The sequence below is a fragment of the Tachysurus vachellii genome, chromosome 1, assembly GCF_030014155.1.
Source record: "Tachysurus vachellii isolate PV-2020 chromosome 1, HZAU_Pvac_v1, whole genome shotgun sequence".
Classification (NCBI taxonomy): domain Eukaryota; kingdom Metazoa; phylum Chordata; class Actinopteri; order Siluriformes; family Bagridae; genus Tachysurus; species Tachysurus vachellii.
In genome coordinates, this window is record NC_083460.1 from 4,942,065 (window position 1) to 4,964,219 (window position 22,155).

The following is a 22,155-nucleotide window of genomic DNA, read 5'->3' on the forward strand; positions in this document are numbered from 1 at the left end:
ACTGTTTTCCTCTTCTACCTCAGACTTAAGATGTGACACTGTTTGCCTCTTCTACCTCAGATTTAAGATGTGACACTGTTTGCCTCTTCTACCTCAGATTTAAGATGTGACACTGTTTTCCTCTTCTACCTCAGACTTAAGATGTGACACTGTTTGCCTCTTCTACCTCAGATTTAAGATGTGACACTGTTTGCCTGTTCTACCTCAGATTTAAGATGTGACACTGTTTTCCTCTTCTACCTCAGACTTAAGATGTGACACTGTTTGCCTGTTCTACCTCAGATTTAAGATGTGACACTGTTTGCCTGTTCTACCTCAGATTTAAGATGTGACACTGTATGCCTGTTCTACCTCAGATTTAAGATGTGACACTGTTTGCCTCTTCTACCTCAGATTTAAGATGTGACACTATTTGCCTCTTCTACCTCAGATTTAAGATGTGACACTGTTTGCCTCTTCTACCTCAGATTTAAGATGTGACACTGTTTGCCTCTTCTCCCTCATATTTAAGATGTGACACTGTTTGCCTCTTCTACCTCAGATTTAAGATGTGACACTGTTTGCCTCTTCTACCTCAGAGTTAAGATGTGACACTGTTTGCCTCTTCTCCCTCAGATTTAAGATGTGACACTATTTGCCTCTTCTACCTCAGATTTAATACATTGATTGTTAAATTTTAAAAACATTGACGTATTGCCCAGCCCAAGTTTGTACTGAATAACTTGTGTGAAACGAATGTTAAATTCATGCACTAAAGATGTTTAATGTTCTGTTGCCTTATGCCTACCTCAATGCCCTACCTTGATGTTGCCAGTTGAAGTACGGCACAGAAGAAACCAGCACTTTATTTGAATGTTTAATTTTAACCTTGTTAAATGGTTCCACATTCTAATAGTTGTCATTGCTGTTGAGGATAGATTATACTTAGAATCTTATTGAATTTTATCATGAATCCTTTGTGAGTTTTAATCCTAATTTTTACTGAATAATGTGAGATGGAGACCCAAAATACTGAATCTACCCTCTGTAGCAATGACCACTATCAGAATATGGAAAAATAACACTTAATGTACTTTATAAAAACAAAATGTGTTTTAAAGTAATTTCCTTTTGTTTTAATTTGTCTCAAGCACTTTGTTTTGACTGATCCGTTTTGATTCGTGCCTTTTAAAAAGCATATTGTGTTTAATAAAAAAAATTGTTAAATTGTCACTTTAGTGTTTTCTAACATTACTAGATGATTATAACTGTGTAGTGGGCCGACATCAGTATTTCAGTTTAGAATTAATTTTGAGTGCATGTCCCACATTGAGCTGAAGAATATTTAAGATTTTGAGTGTATTACTTCCTAATTATAAGTTGAGGAATATTAATATTTATAAGATAACATTGAGATAATTTAAGGCAACTGAACATGTAATTTTTGTTTTATCTAAACTTAAAACATTTAAAAACATCACTAAAATATTTTTGTGTAATCTGTTACAAAATAATTTTTGAGTTCTGTGAACTTCTTAGGGTTTACAGTGCACAGGTCAGGGGGAACCTGTGCCTATCTCAGGCGTCATCGGGCATCAAGGCAGGATACACCCTGGACGGAGTGCCAACCCATCGCAGGGCACACACACACTCTCATACACTACGGACAATTTTCCAGAGATGCCAATCAACCTACCATGCATGTCTTTGGACCGGGGGAGGAAACTGGAGTACCCAGAGGAAACCCCCGAGGCACGGGGAGAACATGCAAACTCCACACACACAAGGTGGAGGCAGGAATCGAACCCCCAACCCTGGAGGTGTGAGGCGAACGTGCTAACCACTAAGCCACCGTGACCCCCTTAACAAGCAAACAAATAAACAAAAACTTTTACTTTAAATTAAATTATAAATGAGAACTAGAAGCAACTCTATCTATTTACTACACCCAAAACCTTAAACCGTATACAGAGAAGACAAAGTGAGAGAGCGACTTGTCCCTTAAGACGTTCCCCAAACGTAGTCAGAAACGTAGTTAGAAAGTACCTTTAGTTACTTAGGTACGTAGTTAGAAAGTCTTTAATGAAGAAAAAAATGATTGTTATGAGAGGAATAAAAGTTAAAGTAAATGTGGTAAGTAAAATCAGACAACGTATTCTGTACAATTTAAGCATATTATTTAAGCAAGTGGAAAAGTTTTATTTTATTTATTTTATTTCACCTAGATTCACAGAGGATGAGCAAACATGCTATAAAGCAGAAAGCAATACAATATAAAGCGTTACAAAAACATGAAATGATACACCATCAAAAAGATCACGTATAATTTTATATTATAAACGTCCTTGTAATGAGTATCTCATGTTTTAATAATGTTAATTACAAAAAAGATAGAACTGAGAAAAAAGTATAGAGAGAATCTTTGCAAAACTCTTAGTGAAGGTACGATAGGATGATGTCTTGGGACTCCTGTTAGCGTTCTAACTTGATTTCTCAGTCAAATACATCAGTTTCTTTCTTTCAAGTTGATTTGAGAAATAGTTTTATAGTAGTGTGATATACTGCATAGATATATTTAATGTTATATTCTGTAAAAGCCTCTAGAAAATAGAGAGTAACTGAAGCAACCGAACAAAATCTACACACTATCAGTGCTGTGAAAATGAAGAAAATGACATGAAAATGATCGTGGAATCTAAAACGACTATTTATATTTTTTCAAATTTTGTATAAATTTATTAAACTAGTTCATGACGTCCCAAACAATGCCATTTAAGGTAACGAGTGATGATACAGAGTCATATGAAAAACCGGTGGTTTTTCTTTTTCTTCCACAGATTCATACAGTCATTAGAAATTCCTGGAATTGATCATGAAATCAATAAAATATGAGTGTTTTTAAATTGCTACTTGATTTGTCTGACTTGCCAGTTAAAAAGCTCACAGAAAATGCGATATCACATCAGGACACACTTTTCTTCTGCTGCTTGCTTGACTTCTGTAATCGTGCTCTGAGCTTTGGCTTTGATCGTATCAAAGTCCATTTCCATGTTTTGCAGTCTGCCCATAAAGGAATCATTGATTTCCTCTTGCTCTTCATCCTCCTCCACCATTTTAGCTAATTCTTCAGGCACGTCCAAGTCGTCGCCCGCTATCTGAACCGTGGCATCGTCTTGTGCGCTCTGTCGAATAACGGCCGACGTTATGATGGATGGCATGATGTCGTATAAGTAAAAGAAGCGTAGAATGTGTGTGTTTGTGTACCTGTGGAAGCCTGTATTTGTCTCTTAGCAGCACTCTCAGATTGGCTCTTTCTGCTTTCCTTGTCGCAAATTCCTTATCCCGCTCCATCCTGTCAGAGACGACACACAGATAAAGCTTTTATATGCATTCAAGAAGTTTTAGTAAAAGCTGAAGACAAAAATGATTCATCTTTAACCAGTTGTAGAAAGATAAAGTGTTAGAACCCATCCGTCCGTCCATTTCATGTAACCTTTATCCTACACAGGATTGCAGGGAGCTTGGAGAAGACCCGAGACACCATGGTGAGAGACACCAATGTGAGAGACACCATGGACAAGGTGTCAACCCATCACAGGGCACAATCACACACTACAGAAAACAAAAGTCCTATGTTTCATGTCTTTGGACTGGGGAGGAAACTGGAGAACCTGAAGGAAACCCTAAAGCAAGGGGAGAACATGCAGGCACACAGGACGGAGGCAGGACACAACCTTAGTCAACATGCCTCCCACTTTATTTCTATTAATGTTGCATTTGACAAATAAATAAATGACATCTTTTGCTTTTTATTTTAGTTTCAAGTGAAAGAGTTTTTACCTAAAGGTACAAAATTGTACCTTTCCTTTTTGTTAAGGTGGTCAAGGCATGTGTGGGTCTGTTTTAATAGCTTTTATTGGTACATTAAGTCCAAATATATCATTATATTAGGTATTATAGCTAGAAAGGATGCACAGATTACAGAACGGCCCCAGTGAGTGACAAGGAAAAGATAATTCGAGTAGACTATTGATAAATACCTTCTCTGATAGCCACAGCAATTTAAACCAAGTCATTTTCTCATTTTCTGTTTTCTGCTACTGAAGTTATAATGTTTCAGCACAAAACAACTTGCATCAGCAGAAGACATGGTGCAAAAGCATCATTAAACTCGATTCTGAGGATCGAAACCCAGGATAGGTTAAAATGGTGCTCAGGTTATTGTTGCTATAGTAACAACTGGTTATAACTCAACTGGTTATAACTCAAGTGCTTCTCGATTATTTTGGGTCAAAAACAATAACCTGCTAACATTTACCCAATCCTGTTGTGTAAGAAAGTTACACGGATTTAAGGTTGGAGTAAAAGACAGGAAGCTCAAGAATTAAAAGAAGAACAGAGCTTTAATTCTTTACATCTTCTCTCGCTTCCTGGTTATTTTAACGACTCCACACGCTACCTACGAGCCCAATTTCCACACCTCTGGCACCTCAAATTAAAAGAGACTTAAGTTTTTTTATGCTAATGAAACAGCTAGCGTGCTAGATGTAATGGGCCAAAGTCATCTTCACTTTCATTGGCAAAGGGTCAGATTAGAGCTCTTACCTCCATGACCCAGTTCTGACTTAATGCTCTCAGGTGTTATATAAACAGACAACTTAAAGAAACATCATGGTGACATGTGTAGGCCCTTTTCCAAGACGTCATTGTGACGGCTACCGGTACCGCTTGCTAAAGAAAATATAACAAATTTGAATTATGTAAGCAAATAGCTATAATTCACTGAACTCTTTGAATGGAAATCGACTTATTGGACATTTTCAATCAGTATAAAGTAATGAATGATTTTCTGGCTGTGAGTCTGATATTAAATGAATCCGGACTTTTAGAGTGATGCGTGTGATTTTTCCTATGTTGATCACCTTGCACAGAATTTTAGTGGTTCTAGATAAACACTCGAGGAAGAAGCACTTGGGGCGTCTTAGAGAGCAGAAATGGGTTTGACATCGACATTTACTTTCAAGAGAGAAACATTTGTTTGAAACAAAAACTAACCATTTTTGCTTTTTGTTGAATTTGTTGAAAATTTATGAAGATTTTTCCCCTTATATGCTAGGGAAAAAAGAATACTAATAAAAACCTACAAGCCCTGAGTGGCTACTTTTATTTGATCCATTAACCACCACTGTGGAGTGACATAATAAAGATGGATAAAAATGGAGATGACAAAACCTAAAAATTCCATTTTTTGACCTCTTGTAAAAACAAAGAGAAGAATTTTTATTGCCCTAAATCAGACCGAACATTTCCTTGGTATTTTCTGACATTAGAAATTTAGGAAGTTTTGGTGAATCTGATTTAAAGCCAAGACGATGCAATTTTGGCTTATTCATATGAAAACAATTCAGTTGCCATGATCCTGACGCCTTCTGCACTCCAGACCTCCCTGATCAGTCCCTCTACCCTACGTCTCATCACTTGGAGGCTCCTCACATGGACATGCTGGAGATACAGGAGATCCATCCATCCATCCATCCATCTAAGTCCATCCGAGTCTGAATCATTGATAAAATAGCTGATAACTTAAACAAGATACACTTCATGTTCTAACTAGAATAGAGTTCCTCGTCACATAATTGCGCTTTATTGACATCGTTCCACAGTTAGATTAGAAAAATGACTTCCCCACTTTTTTATTTAATCTAAGAATCCATGTATTGAGTAAAAGTCGAGGTTTCATTAGCATTTAACTAGCACAAAATGTGGTGATCTAGCATCCAAACTAATGACATGGACATGCAAAAAATTCAACATTTGATGTACGTTCAAAATTTTATATTATCGGTCAACGACATAAATTTACATAAGGGTTATATAAGGGTATAATATGCTTTTCTTCTTCCCATGATCGTTAGGATCATTCAGACGGTGTGACTTCCTGTTGAACATGTGAATTGTGGAACGTTCCATATATTTAATGGACGACTTGAGGAAAAGATTGTTATTTTTTTTAAATCACACAGTAACAGAAAAAAAATACATTTGGGTTTTATTAATTTGGGGGTTAATTAGAGACATTTATTTGAAACATGCATTTTGGTGGTCATGAAGTATTCTTGTTTTAAAATGTCTTTTACTTTTACCTTTATCTTTACATACATATTTGTATATGTGATATGAGTGGGACAAACTGCAAAGCAATTAAGAAATCAACCCTAATTAAAGGCAAATCTACTCACTTCTCCTCCACCAGTTGTTTCTGGTATTCCTCAAACTCCTCTCGGGTCATTCCCTTAGACTCTGCAGTCTCTTTTCCGTCTCCTGCCGCCGGCCCCGACTCCTCGCCTCCTCCTCCTCCTCCCATCATGTTCTTTAACTTATCCCCGAGCATCTGCTGCATTAAGAAAGACATGGTCCAGGATTTGGGAGTTTGGGGGCCACGTTATCTGGAAAGATCAGTTATGATTACAGCCCAAATATATAAGGTGGCTCAAAATCGGTGTATGTGTCTCTTAAAGTGAGTCTGAGAGACAGATGGAGTGAAATAAGATGCAGTGGCTCTATGTGGTCCACTGGCTCCCAGTGGTTGCGGGGAACCCGAGGTGTGAGAGGACCTGGGTGTCAGTGTCAGGGGTAAAACGGCTCAGGGGCTTAGCTTATTACAAACAGCTCACAGACAGCTGGGCCACGTTCACCTTGACACAAGGGCTCACCTATTGTCTTATCTGAGGCTCAATAGTTTAATATATATAGTGTATATACACACTATACTATATATACTGTATATATATATATAATATACTATAATATACTATACTATATACTATAGACTATAGTGTATATAAATATATAAAGATATACTGTAGACTATATGCATTACTATACGCATTATTACGCACTATACGCATTTGTCTAATTCATCATAAAGTAATGCATATAGTCTATATCTTTATATATCAGAATCAGAATCAGAAAGGTCTTTATTGCCAAGTATGTTTTCACATACAGTACGAGGAATTTGTTCTAGTACAGGATATATATAACTATAGACTATATGCATTACTATATGCATTATTAACAAATTAATATAAAATAGTTTTTTGGTGTGTTTTCATACATCATGCTCATCCAAAATTCATAGACTGCACTTTAATTCTTTGTTTTAAGTTCATTATATTTGGTCTCCGGGCTTTTTGGGGAAAAGTGCTTTTTGGCATTTCTCAAGCCAAAATAAAAAGGCTAGTCTCTACCTAGCAAGGGTAGATAAAAGGAGCCTCAGTGTCATGTTTTTAATGTTGTGTTTAGCTGTCAGAATGGACAAAGTATTTTATTATGTACTTCTTCTTCTTCTTCTTCTTCTTCTTCTTCTTCTTCTTCTTCCTCTTCTTCTTCGTCTTCTTTCTTTTTCTTTCTTTCTTCTGGTTCCTCAGCTGACCTGCATCTCCATCTAGTGGTCTTCACAAGCAGAATGTTTATTCACTTCTGTAGACCTCATATGATTCCATCCTAGCTGTGTTTGTGCATTAATTCATTCAGACTTGGGAAATTATTTTAAGATAAATGCACCTTTTATGTTTGCAGTGCAATGATAGGTCTTCATTTCTGTTGACAGAGAAATAATATAAAATGTCAACACTGATAAATAATACACTTGAATAGAAGTTTTTATTTTGTCACATATACATTACAGCACAGTGAAATTATTTCTTCACGTATCCCAACTTAGGAGGTTGGGGTCAGAGCACAGGGTCAGACATGATACAGCACTGCTGGTGCAGTGAGGGTTAAGGGTCTTGCTCAAGGCCCTGACAGGGGCAGCTTGGCTGTGCTTGGGTTTGAACCCCGATCAACAACCCAGAGCCTAAATGACTTCCCTATAAGCAGTAACAATGGTTCTTTATATAAGAATCTTTAATTATCCAGGTAAATATTAAGAAACTCTGAAGAAACTTTTGGGAAGATATATGCTGATATATGGTGTAGAGGTTTTGCTTGAAAATATGTTTTCAATGCTCCCCCAAAAAAAAAAAAAAAAAAAAAAACGAAAGAAAAGAGACCAAGATCGCAAACACAGTGACCCACTATTAGAAATACTAGCAGTCGAGATTCCCACAGTTGGTATTGCCCCAGCCGGGTCAATACCAACAAGCCCTGAGACAATTTTTAACCCTTATAAAAAGCACCTAATGTTTAAAATCTATATTTAGAAGCCCAGATTGATAACCGTCTGACTGACTTCTGCTAATGGACTGAGAGCTTTTAGTTCTGACAGAATCTGTCCTCAAGCACTGTATTTTACCCAAAGTGAAAAAAAAGCTGAATACATCCTTTTCTACTACCTCCATTTATTTTCTTAACAGACATGATGGTGGTGAAGTGGTCGACGTCTGTTCTAGGGTTAATTCATTAACTCATTCATTCATTCATTCATTCATTAACTCCAGCATGTTACTGTAAATGCTAATATTAAAAGTAATGAGGGTAGAGATTACTTGGCTAACATCATCAAAAATGTGAATAATTCTATAAAGAATGCTGGATAATTTTAAGTGTTGCTTATATTACTTTTATTACAATAATAATACATTGTTTTTATTTATTATTTCTTGTTTGGTTGGTTGGTTGGTTGGTTACTTACATTTTAGCAGCAGCATTTTTATGCATACTTAATTATTTTTTATTATCATCATTATCATCATTATTGATGGTAATAGTATTAAAATATTGTTGAATAATAATGATTGTTAGCAGAATAAAATGAATATAAAATTGTTAATAGCTGTTATGTCATTCTAATTCTAACATAATAATAATAATAATAATCATCATCATCATCATTATTATTATTTCATATATATATATATATATATATATATATATACTTTTATGCATACTTTTTTTTTACCCAAAAAGAAATTGAAAATGAATGTTCTGGTATTTACATGCACCTCTTCCTACAGATACAACACTATGTCCTCATGCTACTCATGAAAGCACATTGAACTGTATTGACCTGTAGGAATTAATAGACTCTTACTCACACACTGCAGTGAAGGGGCAAACTACAAAATAAATGCACCATGGGAACAAAAGTGATGACATCACTGAGCTGGGTACAGACGCTCCAGGCAGAGCATCTCAGCCAGTAACTGAGCAGGAGGGAATGCGGCTCATCCAATGGCAGGGTTCTAGAGGCACAAAGGCAACACAGATAAGACAGCTGGAGAGAGAGAGAGAGAGAGAGAGAGAGAGAGAGAGAGAGAGAGAGAGAGAGAGAGAGAGAAGGGTGTGAGGGAGGAGCTGGAGAGCATGAGTGCAGAGAGGAACGGGTGGGTAGTAGAAGGAGGAGGACGCTAATAAGAAGTAAAAGGGAGAGAGTGATGCTGTTGCTAGGGAACAGTGAAAATGAGCCGTCCATCTTTAGGAGCATTAACAGAGACAGGGTTCTGTTCAGTTAGCCTGGGAAATTAAACCCTGTGTTAATACAAAGTGAGGGGTTTTTATTTTCTGGTTATGTAGAGAGGGAGAACATTACAGGTGACATTACGTAATCGTCACATCAGTGCTTGGTGGTTGCCGGTGTGACTGTAACCTGACATGTTAACCATAATGGCGATGAAGAGCTTAGACAGAGAGCCATGCTGCAGGAGGCACAGGAGGCAAAGAACATCTGGATTCAACTCTTCTGGATGAAAACGGCAGTGTGTAGATGCTGAATAGAGAAGTGCATTGGGAAGCAGACGGAATAGACACAGCACACAGACACACACACACACACACACACACACACAAAATCTAGCCACACCAGACTGTCTGTCCAGTGCAGGAGAGAGATTGAAGGAAAAAGGAAGAGAGACAGCGCATGTGACTTCCTTTTCTTACACAAGTGGAGCACTATGGATTTAAGCATGGCAAAAAAACAAGTCCAGGCCTGAGCAAGGGAATACACACACACACACACACACACACACACACACACACACACACACAGAACAACAGAGAACACCCAGAGAGAGGAGTATTTCTGGTGTGACTGTCCTTCGTACAGGTATGTGTATATTTTAAGTGTTTTTCTGCAAATTGGGCAGCTTGAGTTTGTGAGTGTGTATTTGTGCATGTGTGTGTCATTTGTGCATGTGTGTGTGTCATTTGAGAGAATTGACACTTGAGAGATTTTTTATTCCTCGATGAATCCTCCAATTGAGAGCTCGGGTCTATTTGGCGCTCCAGAACCACCTTAGAATCATAACCCAAAGTCGTATCCTATTAATAGAAGTGTGACAGAAGGAGGAGTGACTTTAACCCCTGCACTGCTGCAGATGTGCATGAGTTCATTATCATAGCTGAAAACACTGTTGACTTGATGTCACTCCACACTTACAAATTTCCTCTTGTTGAGTAACATCCTGTCGGCTCGGTGATGAGCAGCACGTTACACTGACATTTCTGTCATCTTCACACACATGAGAACATTCCCAGTGTAGGGCTTATAACTGATAAACTGAAATAAACCTAAAAAAAAAAAAAAAAAAAAAAAAGAGGTCAAAAGAGATAATTAATGGATTTAGTGCTGAACTACAAACAAAACTGCTGCAAAACTACAAACAAACAGTTTTCATGAAATAAAATAAGATCATGTTTCATTCATTCATCTTCAATAAGCACTTTGTTCTGGTCATGGTCACAGTGGATCCAGAGCCTATTCCGAGAAGTCTGGACTTTAGGCAGGTATAATCCTTGGCTGGGATGCCTATCCATTACAGAGCTACACAGACTCACACACACACACACACACACAAACACGGGGAATACATCCACCTTCTCACAATCCATGTTCTCAGTATACGTCCTAGATCCATCCCCACCCTAACCAGGATAAAATCATTTAAAAAATCTCTATACATTTTTTTCTTATTTTAAAACTAAACTCAAAGCCTTCATAGTATTGATGCAAACACACTGTTCATATTGCTGCTTGTTTCAAGGTCATCTGTTGCTAAGTCTTGTTATGATCCAATCCAAGAATGTGAATGTGATCGTGATCTCAGCTTATGCTTTTGTTCATTATTGCTTTTTTCCTGTTTGGGACGTCGAGCGTGACTCATTCTCTCTCTCTCTCTCTCTCTCTCTCTCTCTCTCTCTCTCTCTCTCTCTCTCTCTCTCCTTTAAATTGATATTATTCTTATATCTCAGTTCCATCTGTAGCCAGCATTATAGCAAGCACATTTCAACAGCAGAGATATTACAGAAGAAACTGTTGGAGGCTTTTACAGGGATAGAGTGAGACTTCAAATGACTTTTAGGGACAAATTCAGTGTCTAATTCATCTTAAGTGAGAATGAGATCCTGATCTGTCATAGTGTGTATGTAGACTTGTCAAATTAGTATCTGCAAATTTTTGTCAAATATCTGCAAATTTGGAAAACCACAGTGTGCATATAAAAGTGTTAATGTGTATAAAGTGTATATTATTACTTTTGTGATTCATGTAAAAATCTTGTGAATCAGTGATTTAATTTGGTTTTATGTGCGTTGCAGTGTGACCTGTCTGCGCCTCGGGACAGGAGGATGGGGACGACAGAAGCCACTCTCCGCATGGAGAACTTAGAGGTGAAGGATGAGTGGCAGGATGAAGATTTCCCACGGTAACTAAGTGCATTGTGTCTCCAAATCATCATACAATCCGTAGAGCACTTATTAACTTTACTGCAAAATCTTATAATGATTACTTTATAATATTTCTGTATTTTGTAAAAATTTTAAATCATAGTGCACATTATTTCAGAGAATTCTTAACACAATCTTGGCACAGTCTCTGAAAGACATAAAACATAATTTATATAAGATATAAAATGAGTCAGGACTCTGTTGACTTTCGCTGTGAGATGTCTGTTGGATAACCTTACACAGTATTTTAGTGGTTGACGACGCAAGCGCTTGGGGCATCTCAGAGAAAACCTTTTTGGTTTTTGGGAACTTTTCTATGAAAATATAGCCCATGGTAGGATAGATAAAAACAGACATAATTACATGAAACTACAAATTCTTAAAACCCTGAGTGCCTATTTTCATATGACCTTCATATTAAACACCACTGTGGAGTGACAAAGACATGACAAAGACATTCAATACTGAACATAAACACAACAAATACAGGAGAAAAATCCATTTTTTGGCTTCTGGGAAAAAAAGAGTTAATGGGAAAATCCCAGGAGTTTCTGAAATACCAGCTTGAAACCATCTTGAGCTGTATCTGCATGATTGAATGCAATGCTCTGCTTCCACATGACCGGTTGATTGGATGATTTCATGAACAGTCAGGTGTACAGGTGTTAAAGTGCCCAGTTTATAAATATAATATGATCCATAAATAATGTCAAGGCATTGTATAGCCACATTAACATACTTACATATATTATTAGGACATTGAACGAACGACTAGCAGTGAACAAGAGTATTTTTTTATTGGCTTTAAAGGATTACATCATCAGTCAGAGGCATACTCAATAAACAAAAGTAAAATACATACAAACTTACAAGTTAAAATAAAAGATTAAGTAACATAAATAAATAAAGTTCAACAAAAATGCTTACAGATTAGAAACAGATTACAGATTTACAACAGAGTGTCTTGATTAAGGCGACCTGCACTTGCATCCACTCTGAAAAAGAAACTCTGTTCATGACACACATTGTCTGACTATTCGGCCTCTACCACAATCCATTCTGGTCCCTTATCATTAAACAGTGTGATATTACAGTGGTTAAAAGAGCGCTAATTACACAGTGAAAGTCAGGACGCATGTCACCAGAGACAGCAGCTACAATTAAGACTTCCAGAGAGCCTTAAGCTGTCTGCTCTTCTATTGTGCAAGCTGACAAACCTTAACACGTCACCTTCTACAGGGAGTAAAGTCTTTAGGAAACGTCTAGTGCATCAAGACCATTGTGTGGATGTGAAAAAGAAGGCTATAATAATCTTGCCCTGTTCCTTCGTGTTGTCTCTGTTCAGGCCTTTGCCGGAGGATGGAGACCTTGATGGACTTACTGACAATCGCACGTGTACGTAGCTTTACAATCTGCTAATATCCTGGTATGATTTTATGCTAGTAAAGTAGCTTTAGTATGCAAGTATGTCAATATGCACAAAGGATAGCATGCTAGCATGGAAGCGCGTAATGTTGCTAGTGTGCTAATAAGAATAAGAATCACTTATTAAAGTATATTCAAGCAGGATAGGGTTCAAATCTGTAAAATAGCTTAGTATGAAAGTACAAAACAGAAGCAAGTGGGCTAGTATTAGCAGAACTAAAGCTGTCATGTTTGTGACCCACTGACTGTTTTGTATTTAAGACATTTGGCTTTACTGTTTCTGAATGAATAAGTGTGTGTGTGTGTGTCGTCTTCATGCCTCAGCTCCCCCTGGCTCTTTGCATGGAGGTCATGGAGGCTCAGCAGCTCAGAGTAAACGCAGAACACTCATTGCACCAGACATAAATCTGTCCTTGGACCGGAGCGAAGGGTCCCTCCTGTCCGATGACATCCTGGACACTCCGGATGATCTGGACCTTAATGTAGAAGACATGGACACACCAGATGAAACAGACTCTTTAGAGTTCATCACCAGCGGAAATGAGTTGGAGTGGGAAGGTGTGTACGAGGTCAAGGCGTATTGTTTTCCAGCTGCTTCCTGATTTAAACTGAGAACTTATGATCATTTTAAAGTATGGACACGGTGATATAGCGACTAAGTATCTATAATTAATTTCTTTTCATTTCTTTTGCATTTGGTGAACTTGAATTCTCACACCCAGTACTACAGTTTTATTCAACGCTTCTCGCCTTTCTGACAGATGACGCCCTTGTGGCACAAGCTAAAGTTGGTCCAGGTGACGGATCGGGTCAGGGGGGTGAGGAGGGAGATGGGACTGCTCGACTATGGAGGACTGTGATCATTGGAGACAAAGAGCACCGCATAGACATGCAGATCATCCGACCATACCTGCGCGTGGTCACTCATGGAGGTCAGGGCAACCTTCATCTTAAACCAACTAAGATGAAAGAATTAAACGTTGTAGAAAATAAATAATATATAAATAGCTATTCAGTATTAGCAGTGTTAACTACACTCAGGTTAAAATGCTTTCCTGCACCGTTAATATGTTTTAATATGTTTTTCCTGTTACGAATTGGAGAAGCACTAGGTAAACTAGTAAAAGGACAATAATTTTGTGAGTAAAAGTTACACTACATGATGTATGTAGGTCAAAGATACACACACGGGCAAAAGCTGTACACTTGAGGGTACAACCACAGCAAATAGGAATGTTAAAGTTAATGTGTAGTCATGAAGCCATACCTTTTAAATCTTACTTTTTCTCTTACAATCTCTCTAAGGAGTCAGATTATATAATGTTGTTCATGGTGGGACACATCTATTATGACAGGAAATAAGGTTTAAGGTATTCTAAGACCAGTTCTGTATGGAATGAAATGAAGATTAATGTTACCTTGTCTTAAAACTTCATTCATTCAGTGAGCACTTCATCCAGGTCAGTGAGCTGGCAATGTTGCATGCTGCATAAACAGCGAGTTACAAGCGAATTCTTTTTTTCTGCACAAATTTGTATTCAAATATATGATCATGTTGCCTATGAAACCCAGACCCAAATCTTCTGCTTCCTGCAGGTTATTATGGCGAGGGTCTGAATGCCATCATTGTGTTTGCGGCCTGCTACCTCCCGGACAGCGGCTGTGCCGATTACCATTACATCATGGAGAACCTCTTCCTGTAAGCCTGTGCTCAAACACATCCAGGAAAAAATACATCTAGCATGAGAAAATGAGTGTTTGTGGTGTGTAGCCTAATTTCATCTCAATCAAGTAAATGTATGTTCATTTGTATCACATTAGGAAGAGATCTGGTGGTAGTTTGGGGTGAATTTGAATATTCCCATGTATCTGTCTTCCTGCGTAGGTACGTGATCAGCAGTTTGGAGTTACTTGTAGCTGAGGACTATATGATCATATACCTGAATGGAGCAACTCCACGCAGGAGGATGCCTGGCATCAGTTGGCTCAAGAGGTGCTACCAGATGATCGATAGAAGGTATTTAGATATAAAGTGAACACATATCCAAGTCTCTAATACAGTTAGTCAAGATTATTTTGATGTCACTGAGCACACATCTCATTTAAAGGTTAAGGAAGAATCTCAAGTGTCTGATAATTGCACACCCGTCCTGGTTTATTCGGACAGTTCTGGCCATCTCACGCCCTTTCATTAGGTAAGAGCACTTCCTAGATCAAATAATATCATTTGGCTTTGTATCATACTTCAGCCATGTCTTTGTTTAGAATCAAACTACACTCTCTTGCCAGTGTGAAGTTCCTGGATAAGGTTCGCTATGTGCAGAGTTTGGAGGAGTTGGCTCAGATCGTCCCTATGGAGCATGTGCAGATCCCTGAGTGTGTGCTGCAGTGAGTACTGACCGTCAGAAGGTGGCGCTTAAGAGACAATCTTTAGAGAAGTTTAAAAAAAGGCTGCCAGAAATCTAAAACTGAAGCTTCAGGAACTTGGTGTGGACAAGTAGCACAGACATTCTTGTACATAGAAATTTTTAATACAAGCAAAGCAATTTCAAGCTTAAGATTAGACTTTACTTTAAGATTCCTTGCTCATAACGTCTTTTATGTCCTGTAAAGCTACTTTGAAACAATGTCCTTTGTTCAAAGTGCTTTAGAAATAAAATGGAATTGAGTTGAAAAGATAAATAACATGGATTTTTTTTTTTTACATTATGATTGGCAAATTTGTTTTGAATCAATTGATTCCTCTAGGAAGAGTATTAAAATCTTATATGCTTCACTTCCTGTTGCCATTTAGTTAATAGCCGTCCATCACTATACATTTATCAATATTAATCATTTATCATGACTCGACGCGGTTGAGTCGCTTGGACGATGTTCAGTGGAATTGTGCCATACTTCCTGTCCGCACAAGGCTACATGCTAAGTTGTCATGTAAATTGCCTCCCCATGGCATTTTTGGAGTCCAAAATTAATTTAGCATCAAAGATCTGCCTCGGAAATTTGGGTTAATGTAATTTAAATTATTAAAGCTTGCTATTTAACTATGCACAGTTAATGGATGCGGTGAAATGGAGAATCCTACGCCTACCGAATGTGCTTCATGTTCTTCAAAGCTAAATAAGAAAATGTGTAAAAGGCCATGACTGGATCCAAACCTTTGCCAGAACATGACCAACATTTCCGATGTTTGTCTCAAGTTCCATGAGTTTCGAAAGCTGAGCACCTCAAAAATGGCCAAAAAAAAAAAAAGACAGTGCTTCGGCGCTTGGACACAAAAAAGCTAACTGTAATATTTCACATAATCTTCCAGACTTATCTAGATAACATGAATATAAGAAATACAATGATTGAGTTAAATAGTTTGTCCTACTTTACTTCATTTATCACAATTATTCAGACCTCATGAGAATTCGGGTTTGATTCGAATGAAAGACAGCGATGTGTTTGGATTCTGGTTGAATTCAAATGATAAAGATGTAATAAAAGCTACAAAGTGAGATGTACTTCTGTCTGTCTGTGAGTAACTTAAAAAACAAAATTGATAAACAATTTCCTAATCCTAGCAATCTTTAATAATAACAATGAATTTATTTATTTATTATTGGTTTGGCATTTTGTGGTTCTTTCTTTGCTTCAAAATTACAATTTACACAATAGAAGTGTCAAAATAAAAATAATTTATCCCAAAGTAGTTAGAGACTCTACAATCATTCAGTAAAAAAATGACTATAAATCTCATTTTAAATGTTTATTTTTCCCCTAAAAGCATTTGGAAAGTCCTGAAGTAATATTTTGAAACATTGTGAAATTGAAAGACTGACCCAGGTTTAACCGAATACATTTTTAGTGTTGTTTGCAGTTTCCAGGGTTCTAAAGAGTTAAAGAATATCGTGAACGATGTGTGTCAGCGCAGTAATGAAGTGTGTCTCCTGCTTTTGCTTAGATATGATGAGGAGCGTCTCAAGGCCCAGACGGAAAGGTAAAACTGGGGCTTGTGGGTTGGCATTCAGTCAGGTACTGCTCGAGTGTCCTCTGGCCTTTACAAGAATCTAGGAGCTCCTCACATCCATCTGACCCCTCACACACACACACACACACACACACACATTCCTAGGTTAGGTTTAGAGTTTAAAGCATAGCTCATTACAGCACCTGAATCAACTCGGATAACTTCATGAAATGAATCTCCCACTGAACATTTAATTATTTACTTAATAATTCATGGATTATTTATTAAATATATAGCAATCTAAATCTAATCTGAAAAACGAAGCATGTACAGTAGATTTAGGCAAAAGATTTTACTAGCATATAAATATATATATATATATATATATATATATATATATATATATATATATATATATATATATATATATATATATATATATATAATGCGCCATTAATAATAACTTTACATTTGAAGAAAGAGTGATATAATTTTTTTCCTCCTCTTCCTCCATAGGCCTCCTGAAGACCAGAGACAGAGTGACATATCAGATTCAGACAGGTGATTAACACCTTAAAGAGATTTAGCAATGTCAAGTAGAATGTTTTGCTAAGTAATTTGTTATTTTCATATGATATATTAAAAACGTAATTATTATGAAGTGTAAACATTGATGACTGCAGCATGTATGTTCATGTTAGTGTCATTTCGCAGGCCCAGGTCGATGGCTGCGGAGACTTGTCCATGACTGTAGGTAAGAAAACTGACCTGTAACACTAGAGCCCCTCTAAATGAGCTGGGTTAATGGCTGACAGTGAATATTCCATGTTGGGTGCTCACAGCTCCACCCTGAACGTCCGAGCTACCCTGGGCGCTGGTGGAATTTTTTTTAAAGTGCGACTGTGAAGCACGTTACATAAGGTACATCTGCTGCCCTCTTCAGCGCACCTAGTCCTCCCGGTCTGATCAATGCTATTTTTACTGGCACACGGGTTACTGCCAATGCTTCAGCGATCACACACCCAAACATAAACACACACGTGCACTGTCTCTATTTCTTTCCACGCTCTGTTTGGTGATTTATCTTTTCTTTTTAAATGCCCTTCGTGTCACACACACCTGATCAGCACACTGCTATATAAATCACGCTTTTGTCAGGAGACAGAAGCTGCTATTGTAACTTTGTCTAATGTCCCTGTGACTTGTCTGAAATGTAGAAGGGCATGTTATTAAGGCAGGTCACCTCTCTGACAAACGGACGCAGTGTATCAGAAAAGCTCGGGCAGAAATGGATCAGTGATTACGAGCGCTTAGCTCTGATCAATTAGTGACAATTAAATCAGGCTGTGGTTTTTAAGATGATTAGAGCGTGATATTCTTTGACAAACAGTGATTGAATTAAAGGTGCAGTCTGTGATTTTAGCAAAAGGGTCTGTATCTAGCAGCTAATAAATACAGTGTAGCTTCGGTGCGGCGTCAGACCACGTCCACACACAAGACGGACACGTGTGCGGCCTAAACCAGAACACTTCAATGTGTTTTGTTTATATGTTCCAAATATATATATATATTTTTTTCCTCTCTCATCTACAGAATCTGCATGAATATACTTCTGCATACAGAGATAAATTTTGTGAAGATGTTTGTGATAATTTTGTCATTAACCTGTTTACAGCAAAGGACAAAAAGGGCAAGCTTTCTTCCTGGAACATCAACATCCCTGTATGTTTTCTACAAATCATCATCCATCTGGCTGAAAAGGAGCTGTTGAGAGACTTTATATGCTATCAGTGGCCAGTTTAATAGGAACGACTGTGCGCTTGTGTGTTTGTGCTATGATCTGATACTCAGCCGAACGCGTGGCAGCAGCAGAAGACTGGAAAGGCGACTGTAACCTCATTCGTTCCTGTTCTTGGCTGACAGGAGTGAAAGCCAATGTCTTCTGCTGTTATAACCTCATTGTTTAATGTGTTGAGAATTCTGATATACTTTTTTTACATAGTGGCTGACTTTTCTTAGACCCGTCTAAAACCAGTCTGGTCATCTCTCGTCCCAACAGTAAGGTGTTTTGCACTGTAGCAGAACTACTTTGCACTACTTTGGGTGGGTTTTTTTTCCCCTACACCTGTCCACCTGTCTGTCCATCCTGTCTGGCACCAAAATCACCACCAAAGTCAAAGAGATCACATTTTATCTCATTCTGATGTGTAATTATCTGACTGCATTTTTATTTTTTTTTTTTACCAGATACAGGTATTCCTATTAATATGGCCACTAAGCATTTCCTCTTTAACCTGATGCATGACTTTGAATGTAAATAGAGACACTCCATCACATTAAAAGTACTCTAGCAGCTTTTTTTTTTTTTTTTTTTAAACAAAGCACCATGTAAGCTTTTTCTAAAAAGATATCAAGTCGTTCTCATCCTGGACCGTACGTAGGATTCATGAGTCGTAGGATTGTAGTGTATAAATCATGTGGAGAAGCTCGACATGGACATCCATGTTTTTTGTCTTGCACTGATACAGTTATCTTGCACTAATTGCTTTAACAGTCGTATTTACTAACATACACACAGTCATTTTTTCCTCATCATTCCAGACATCATTCACACCAGCAGACTTTTGCCAGATGCTGTAAATGAAATCCAGCTTTCTGTAAACTGTTAAATAATGTATGCTTTTGGGGTTTTTTCCCAAAAGATAACACTTCATTAATAACTCTTGGATTTTATGCTTTGTGTATTACCGCAGTCCTAAAAAACAGGTCCGGGGTATAATAATAAAATAAATGCTATAGTCCTTGACCGTTAATGTTCGCTCACATATTTCTCAATAATATTCATTTCCTACTATCATGTAACTACAGGATTTCTTAACAAAATTTCTGGGCCGTTTCTGAATTTTTCAGTGATGTATCTACAGAAATTCGATTTTGTTCCACTCAATCAGGAGGGATGTAAAAAGTTCAAATATGTAGCCGGATTATTGTACATAACTCTGTACAGTGTATTGTAAGTAAAACATTTGTATCACACCGTGTTTGTTTCATAGATAAGGTTTTGTGTGAATGACGTGAACGGTCATCGAAGCAGACATGATTTAATAAAGTAAAAACAACGGAATTGAAGCAGCATTTCTTTGTGTGTTTATTTTTAAAGCGTTCATAATTTATGAAATTCTTGAGAGTAAAGCTATTCCTATGAATCGTCAGGGAAAACGTCTGTCGGGTTTGAAGGAGTCCATGATGACGGTGTAAACAAGTCGGTCACATGCTGTAGTTTGAGTTGATTCTGGGTCACTAGATGTTTATGAGATTATTTCGATAACAGAAGCAGCTGAACGGTGGCTGTTCGAGTGGGACGTGACAGGATACAAAGCCGTGTGATAAACCATGATCTTAGCTATCAGGGTTCATTCCTGGCTAAAGCTTTGTTTTGTCCTTCATAAAGTCACCTAAACCCAAAGTAGAACAGTCCTCACTGGAGTTACCTATTTACATGATGCCAACTAAATGATTGAGGTAAATGTAATGTGTTGTATCACAGCATTTATCTATGCACTCATTCCATCAATAAAAAATTTACAGCAGGTGAGTAAAACCCCGTGCGGGTCTTATTGTCATCGTCCACTGGAACCCTGTGGCACGTCTCCGTTGATCCGACTCTACAGGGGAACAATATTATTGCCCCTTCATCTGTACTGCTTTCTGTATATTTAAAAAGAAATATAATCTTTCTAATCATAATAATAATAATCTGTCACAATAGCTGGACCATGACCCGTGTTGTACTGATAAGGACGTGTTTGTTTTACCGTTTCAAAACTACTTCAAATATAAGCACCGGCACACATGAAAGCACTTTAATGTGATAGCAGAGCTCCAAAGTTGTTGCCCTTCCCTACTAATGAACCCTCTGAGTGTCATAAATAGAAATAGTTTTATCATAAAGGAAGTGACACGTGTACGTGTGCTATTGACTCTTCTATCAGTCAGAAGGGTGAACATTTTCATCTCATTTGCCCTTCTTGGAATCTGGGAATGTTTTTTGATCTAATTAGAAGTGGAAGACACAAAGATCCAGGCGTACATGCCGATAAAGATGACTGTCAGGTTGAAGGTCGACTGCATGACCAGTCCAGAATAATATATCCCATGTCCATGAGTGTTCCTGCTGGTTGCATCAGCGGCATCTGTGACGCAGTGGCACCTTTTTTTTTACCAGCCCACACATACACAGAGGCTGAGTGACAAATATAGAGCTGATCCTGCTTCACTAAGAGCCACATGGATCGTTTAATGTCTTGGTAGGGAAAATTCCCTCTCTGGCAATAACACTTCCACCTACTTGCCTGTCATCTCTGCATCAACATAACTCGGCTGTAACATTTCCAATAACATGGGATATATAATGGGAAAGATAATCGCATACATACACTGTGTAATTTAATCATTTATAGCAGATGTAGGAAAAAGAAATTCAAAATAGTATTAATTAATGAGATGTGTACCTTTATTATGATAGATAGATAGATAGATAGATAGATAGATAGATAGATAGATAGATAGATAGATAGATAGATAGAAATAAGAAAAATAATAGAAACAGTCAAATTAATCAGTGTGTATGTACATATACTAGAATTCATTTAGAAAGATTATTATAGATTTTTTTCTTTGATATTATGAAGACATCATTTTGAATTGTGGATAACGTAATTAAATGATCTTTTGTGTAATGGAGACATGAGAGAAGCAGAGGTCAGAGTAAAGTAATCCAGTGGTACAATATAAAGTATGATAGGCCATAAGGCCCATGCCAAGACCAAGCCTTTTTTTCCCCCCACAAAGTACAAATTAGCTTTGTCATGTTTATGTTTTTTGTCTTGTTTTTTTTTCAGTCTGGTTTTACAGGAGTCAGTAACTGTTTTAACATTTCTTGCAAATAACCGAATGGCTTAGTAATATATTTCTTGTTTCTAAGCCTCTTCTGGTCTGGTCTGTTACTGTGGTCTGTTCCTGTGTGGTGTGTATTTCCAAAACAGCAAAACATCTTTTCTTTTTAAGGACAAGAAAACCCTGTGTAGCAAACACCTTATTACATCTCAGTCTGTTTACTGTACTAATGCTGAAAA

The 22,155-nt window shown here is 37.5% G+C and overlaps 2 protein-coding genes across 4 annotated transcripts; one reads left to right on the plus strand and one right to left on the minus strand.

The window, feature by feature from the left end:
* Window positions 1-2,353: 2,353 nt before the first annotated feature.
* cplx4c (complexin 4c) lies at window positions 2,354-6,538 on the minus strand. Its single transcript, XM_060892286.1, has 3 exons — window positions 6,219-6,538; window positions 3,244-3,331; window positions 2,354-3,161 (listed from the first exon to the last, which is right to left on the minus strand). Exons 1-3 carry the CDS (start codon window positions 6,389-6,391, stop codon window positions 2,937-2,939), a joined length of 486 nt encoding a protein of 161 aa, XP_060748269.1. The 5' UTR covers window positions 6,392-6,538; the 3' UTR covers window positions 2,354-2,936.
* A 2,781-nt stretch (window positions 6,539-9,319) lies between these two features.
* atcayb (ATCAY kinesin light chain interacting caytaxin b) lies at window positions 9,320-20,149 on the plus strand. 3 transcript variants are annotated; one of them, XM_060869228.1, is made up of 13 exons: window positions 9,320-10,027; window positions 11,518-11,624; window positions 12,992-13,041; window positions 13,396-13,629; window positions 13,833-14,003; window positions 14,668-14,770; window positions 14,957-15,088; window positions 15,180-15,266; window positions 15,337-15,459; window positions 17,015-17,050; window positions 17,537-17,581; window positions 17,735-17,774; window positions 18,696-20,149. In XM_060869228.1, exons 2-12 carry the CDS (start codon window positions 11,548-11,550, stop codon window positions 17,766-17,768), a joined length of 1,092 nt encoding a protein of 363 aa, XP_060725211.1. In that variant the 5' UTR covers window positions 9,320-10,027; window positions 11,518-11,547; the 3' UTR covers window positions 17,769-17,774; window positions 18,696-20,149. The 3 variants fall into 3 exon arrangements, with proteins under 3 accessions (XP_060725211.1, XP_060725219.1, XP_060725227.1); XM_060869236.1 differs by having other exon boundaries at window positions 15,361-15,459; XM_060869244.1 differs by lacking the exons at window positions 17,537-17,581; window positions 17,735-17,774; window positions 18,696-20,149 and having other exon boundaries at window positions 15,361-15,459; window positions 17,015-17,257.
* Window positions 20,150-22,155: the final 2,006 nt, after the last annotated feature.

Coding starts and splice junctions, on each gene's coding strand:
- cplx4c (XM_060892286.1), bottom strand. CDS start 6,391: ATGTCTTTCTTAATGCAGCAGATGCTCGGGGATAAGTTAAAGAACATG. Junction 3,332..6,218: donor AAACAACTGGTGGAGGAGAA/GTGAGTAGATTT, acceptor CGTCTCTGACAG/GATGGAGCGGGATAAGGAAT. Junction 3,162..3,243: donor ACAAATACAGGCTTCCACAG/GTACACAAACAC, acceptor GTTATTCGACAG/AGCGCACAAGACGATGCCAC.
- atcayb (XM_060869228.1), top strand. CDS start 11,548: ATGGGGACGACAGAAGCCACTCTCCGCATGGAGAACTTAGAGGTGAAG. Junction 11,625..12,991: donor CAGGATGAAGATTTCCCACG/GTAACTAAGTGC, acceptor GTCTCTGTTCAG/GCCTTTGCCGGAGGATGGAG. Junction 14,771..14,956: donor ATCATGGAGAACCTCTTCCT/GTAAGCCTGTGC, acceptor CTTCCTGCGTAG/GTACGTGATCAGCAGTTTGG.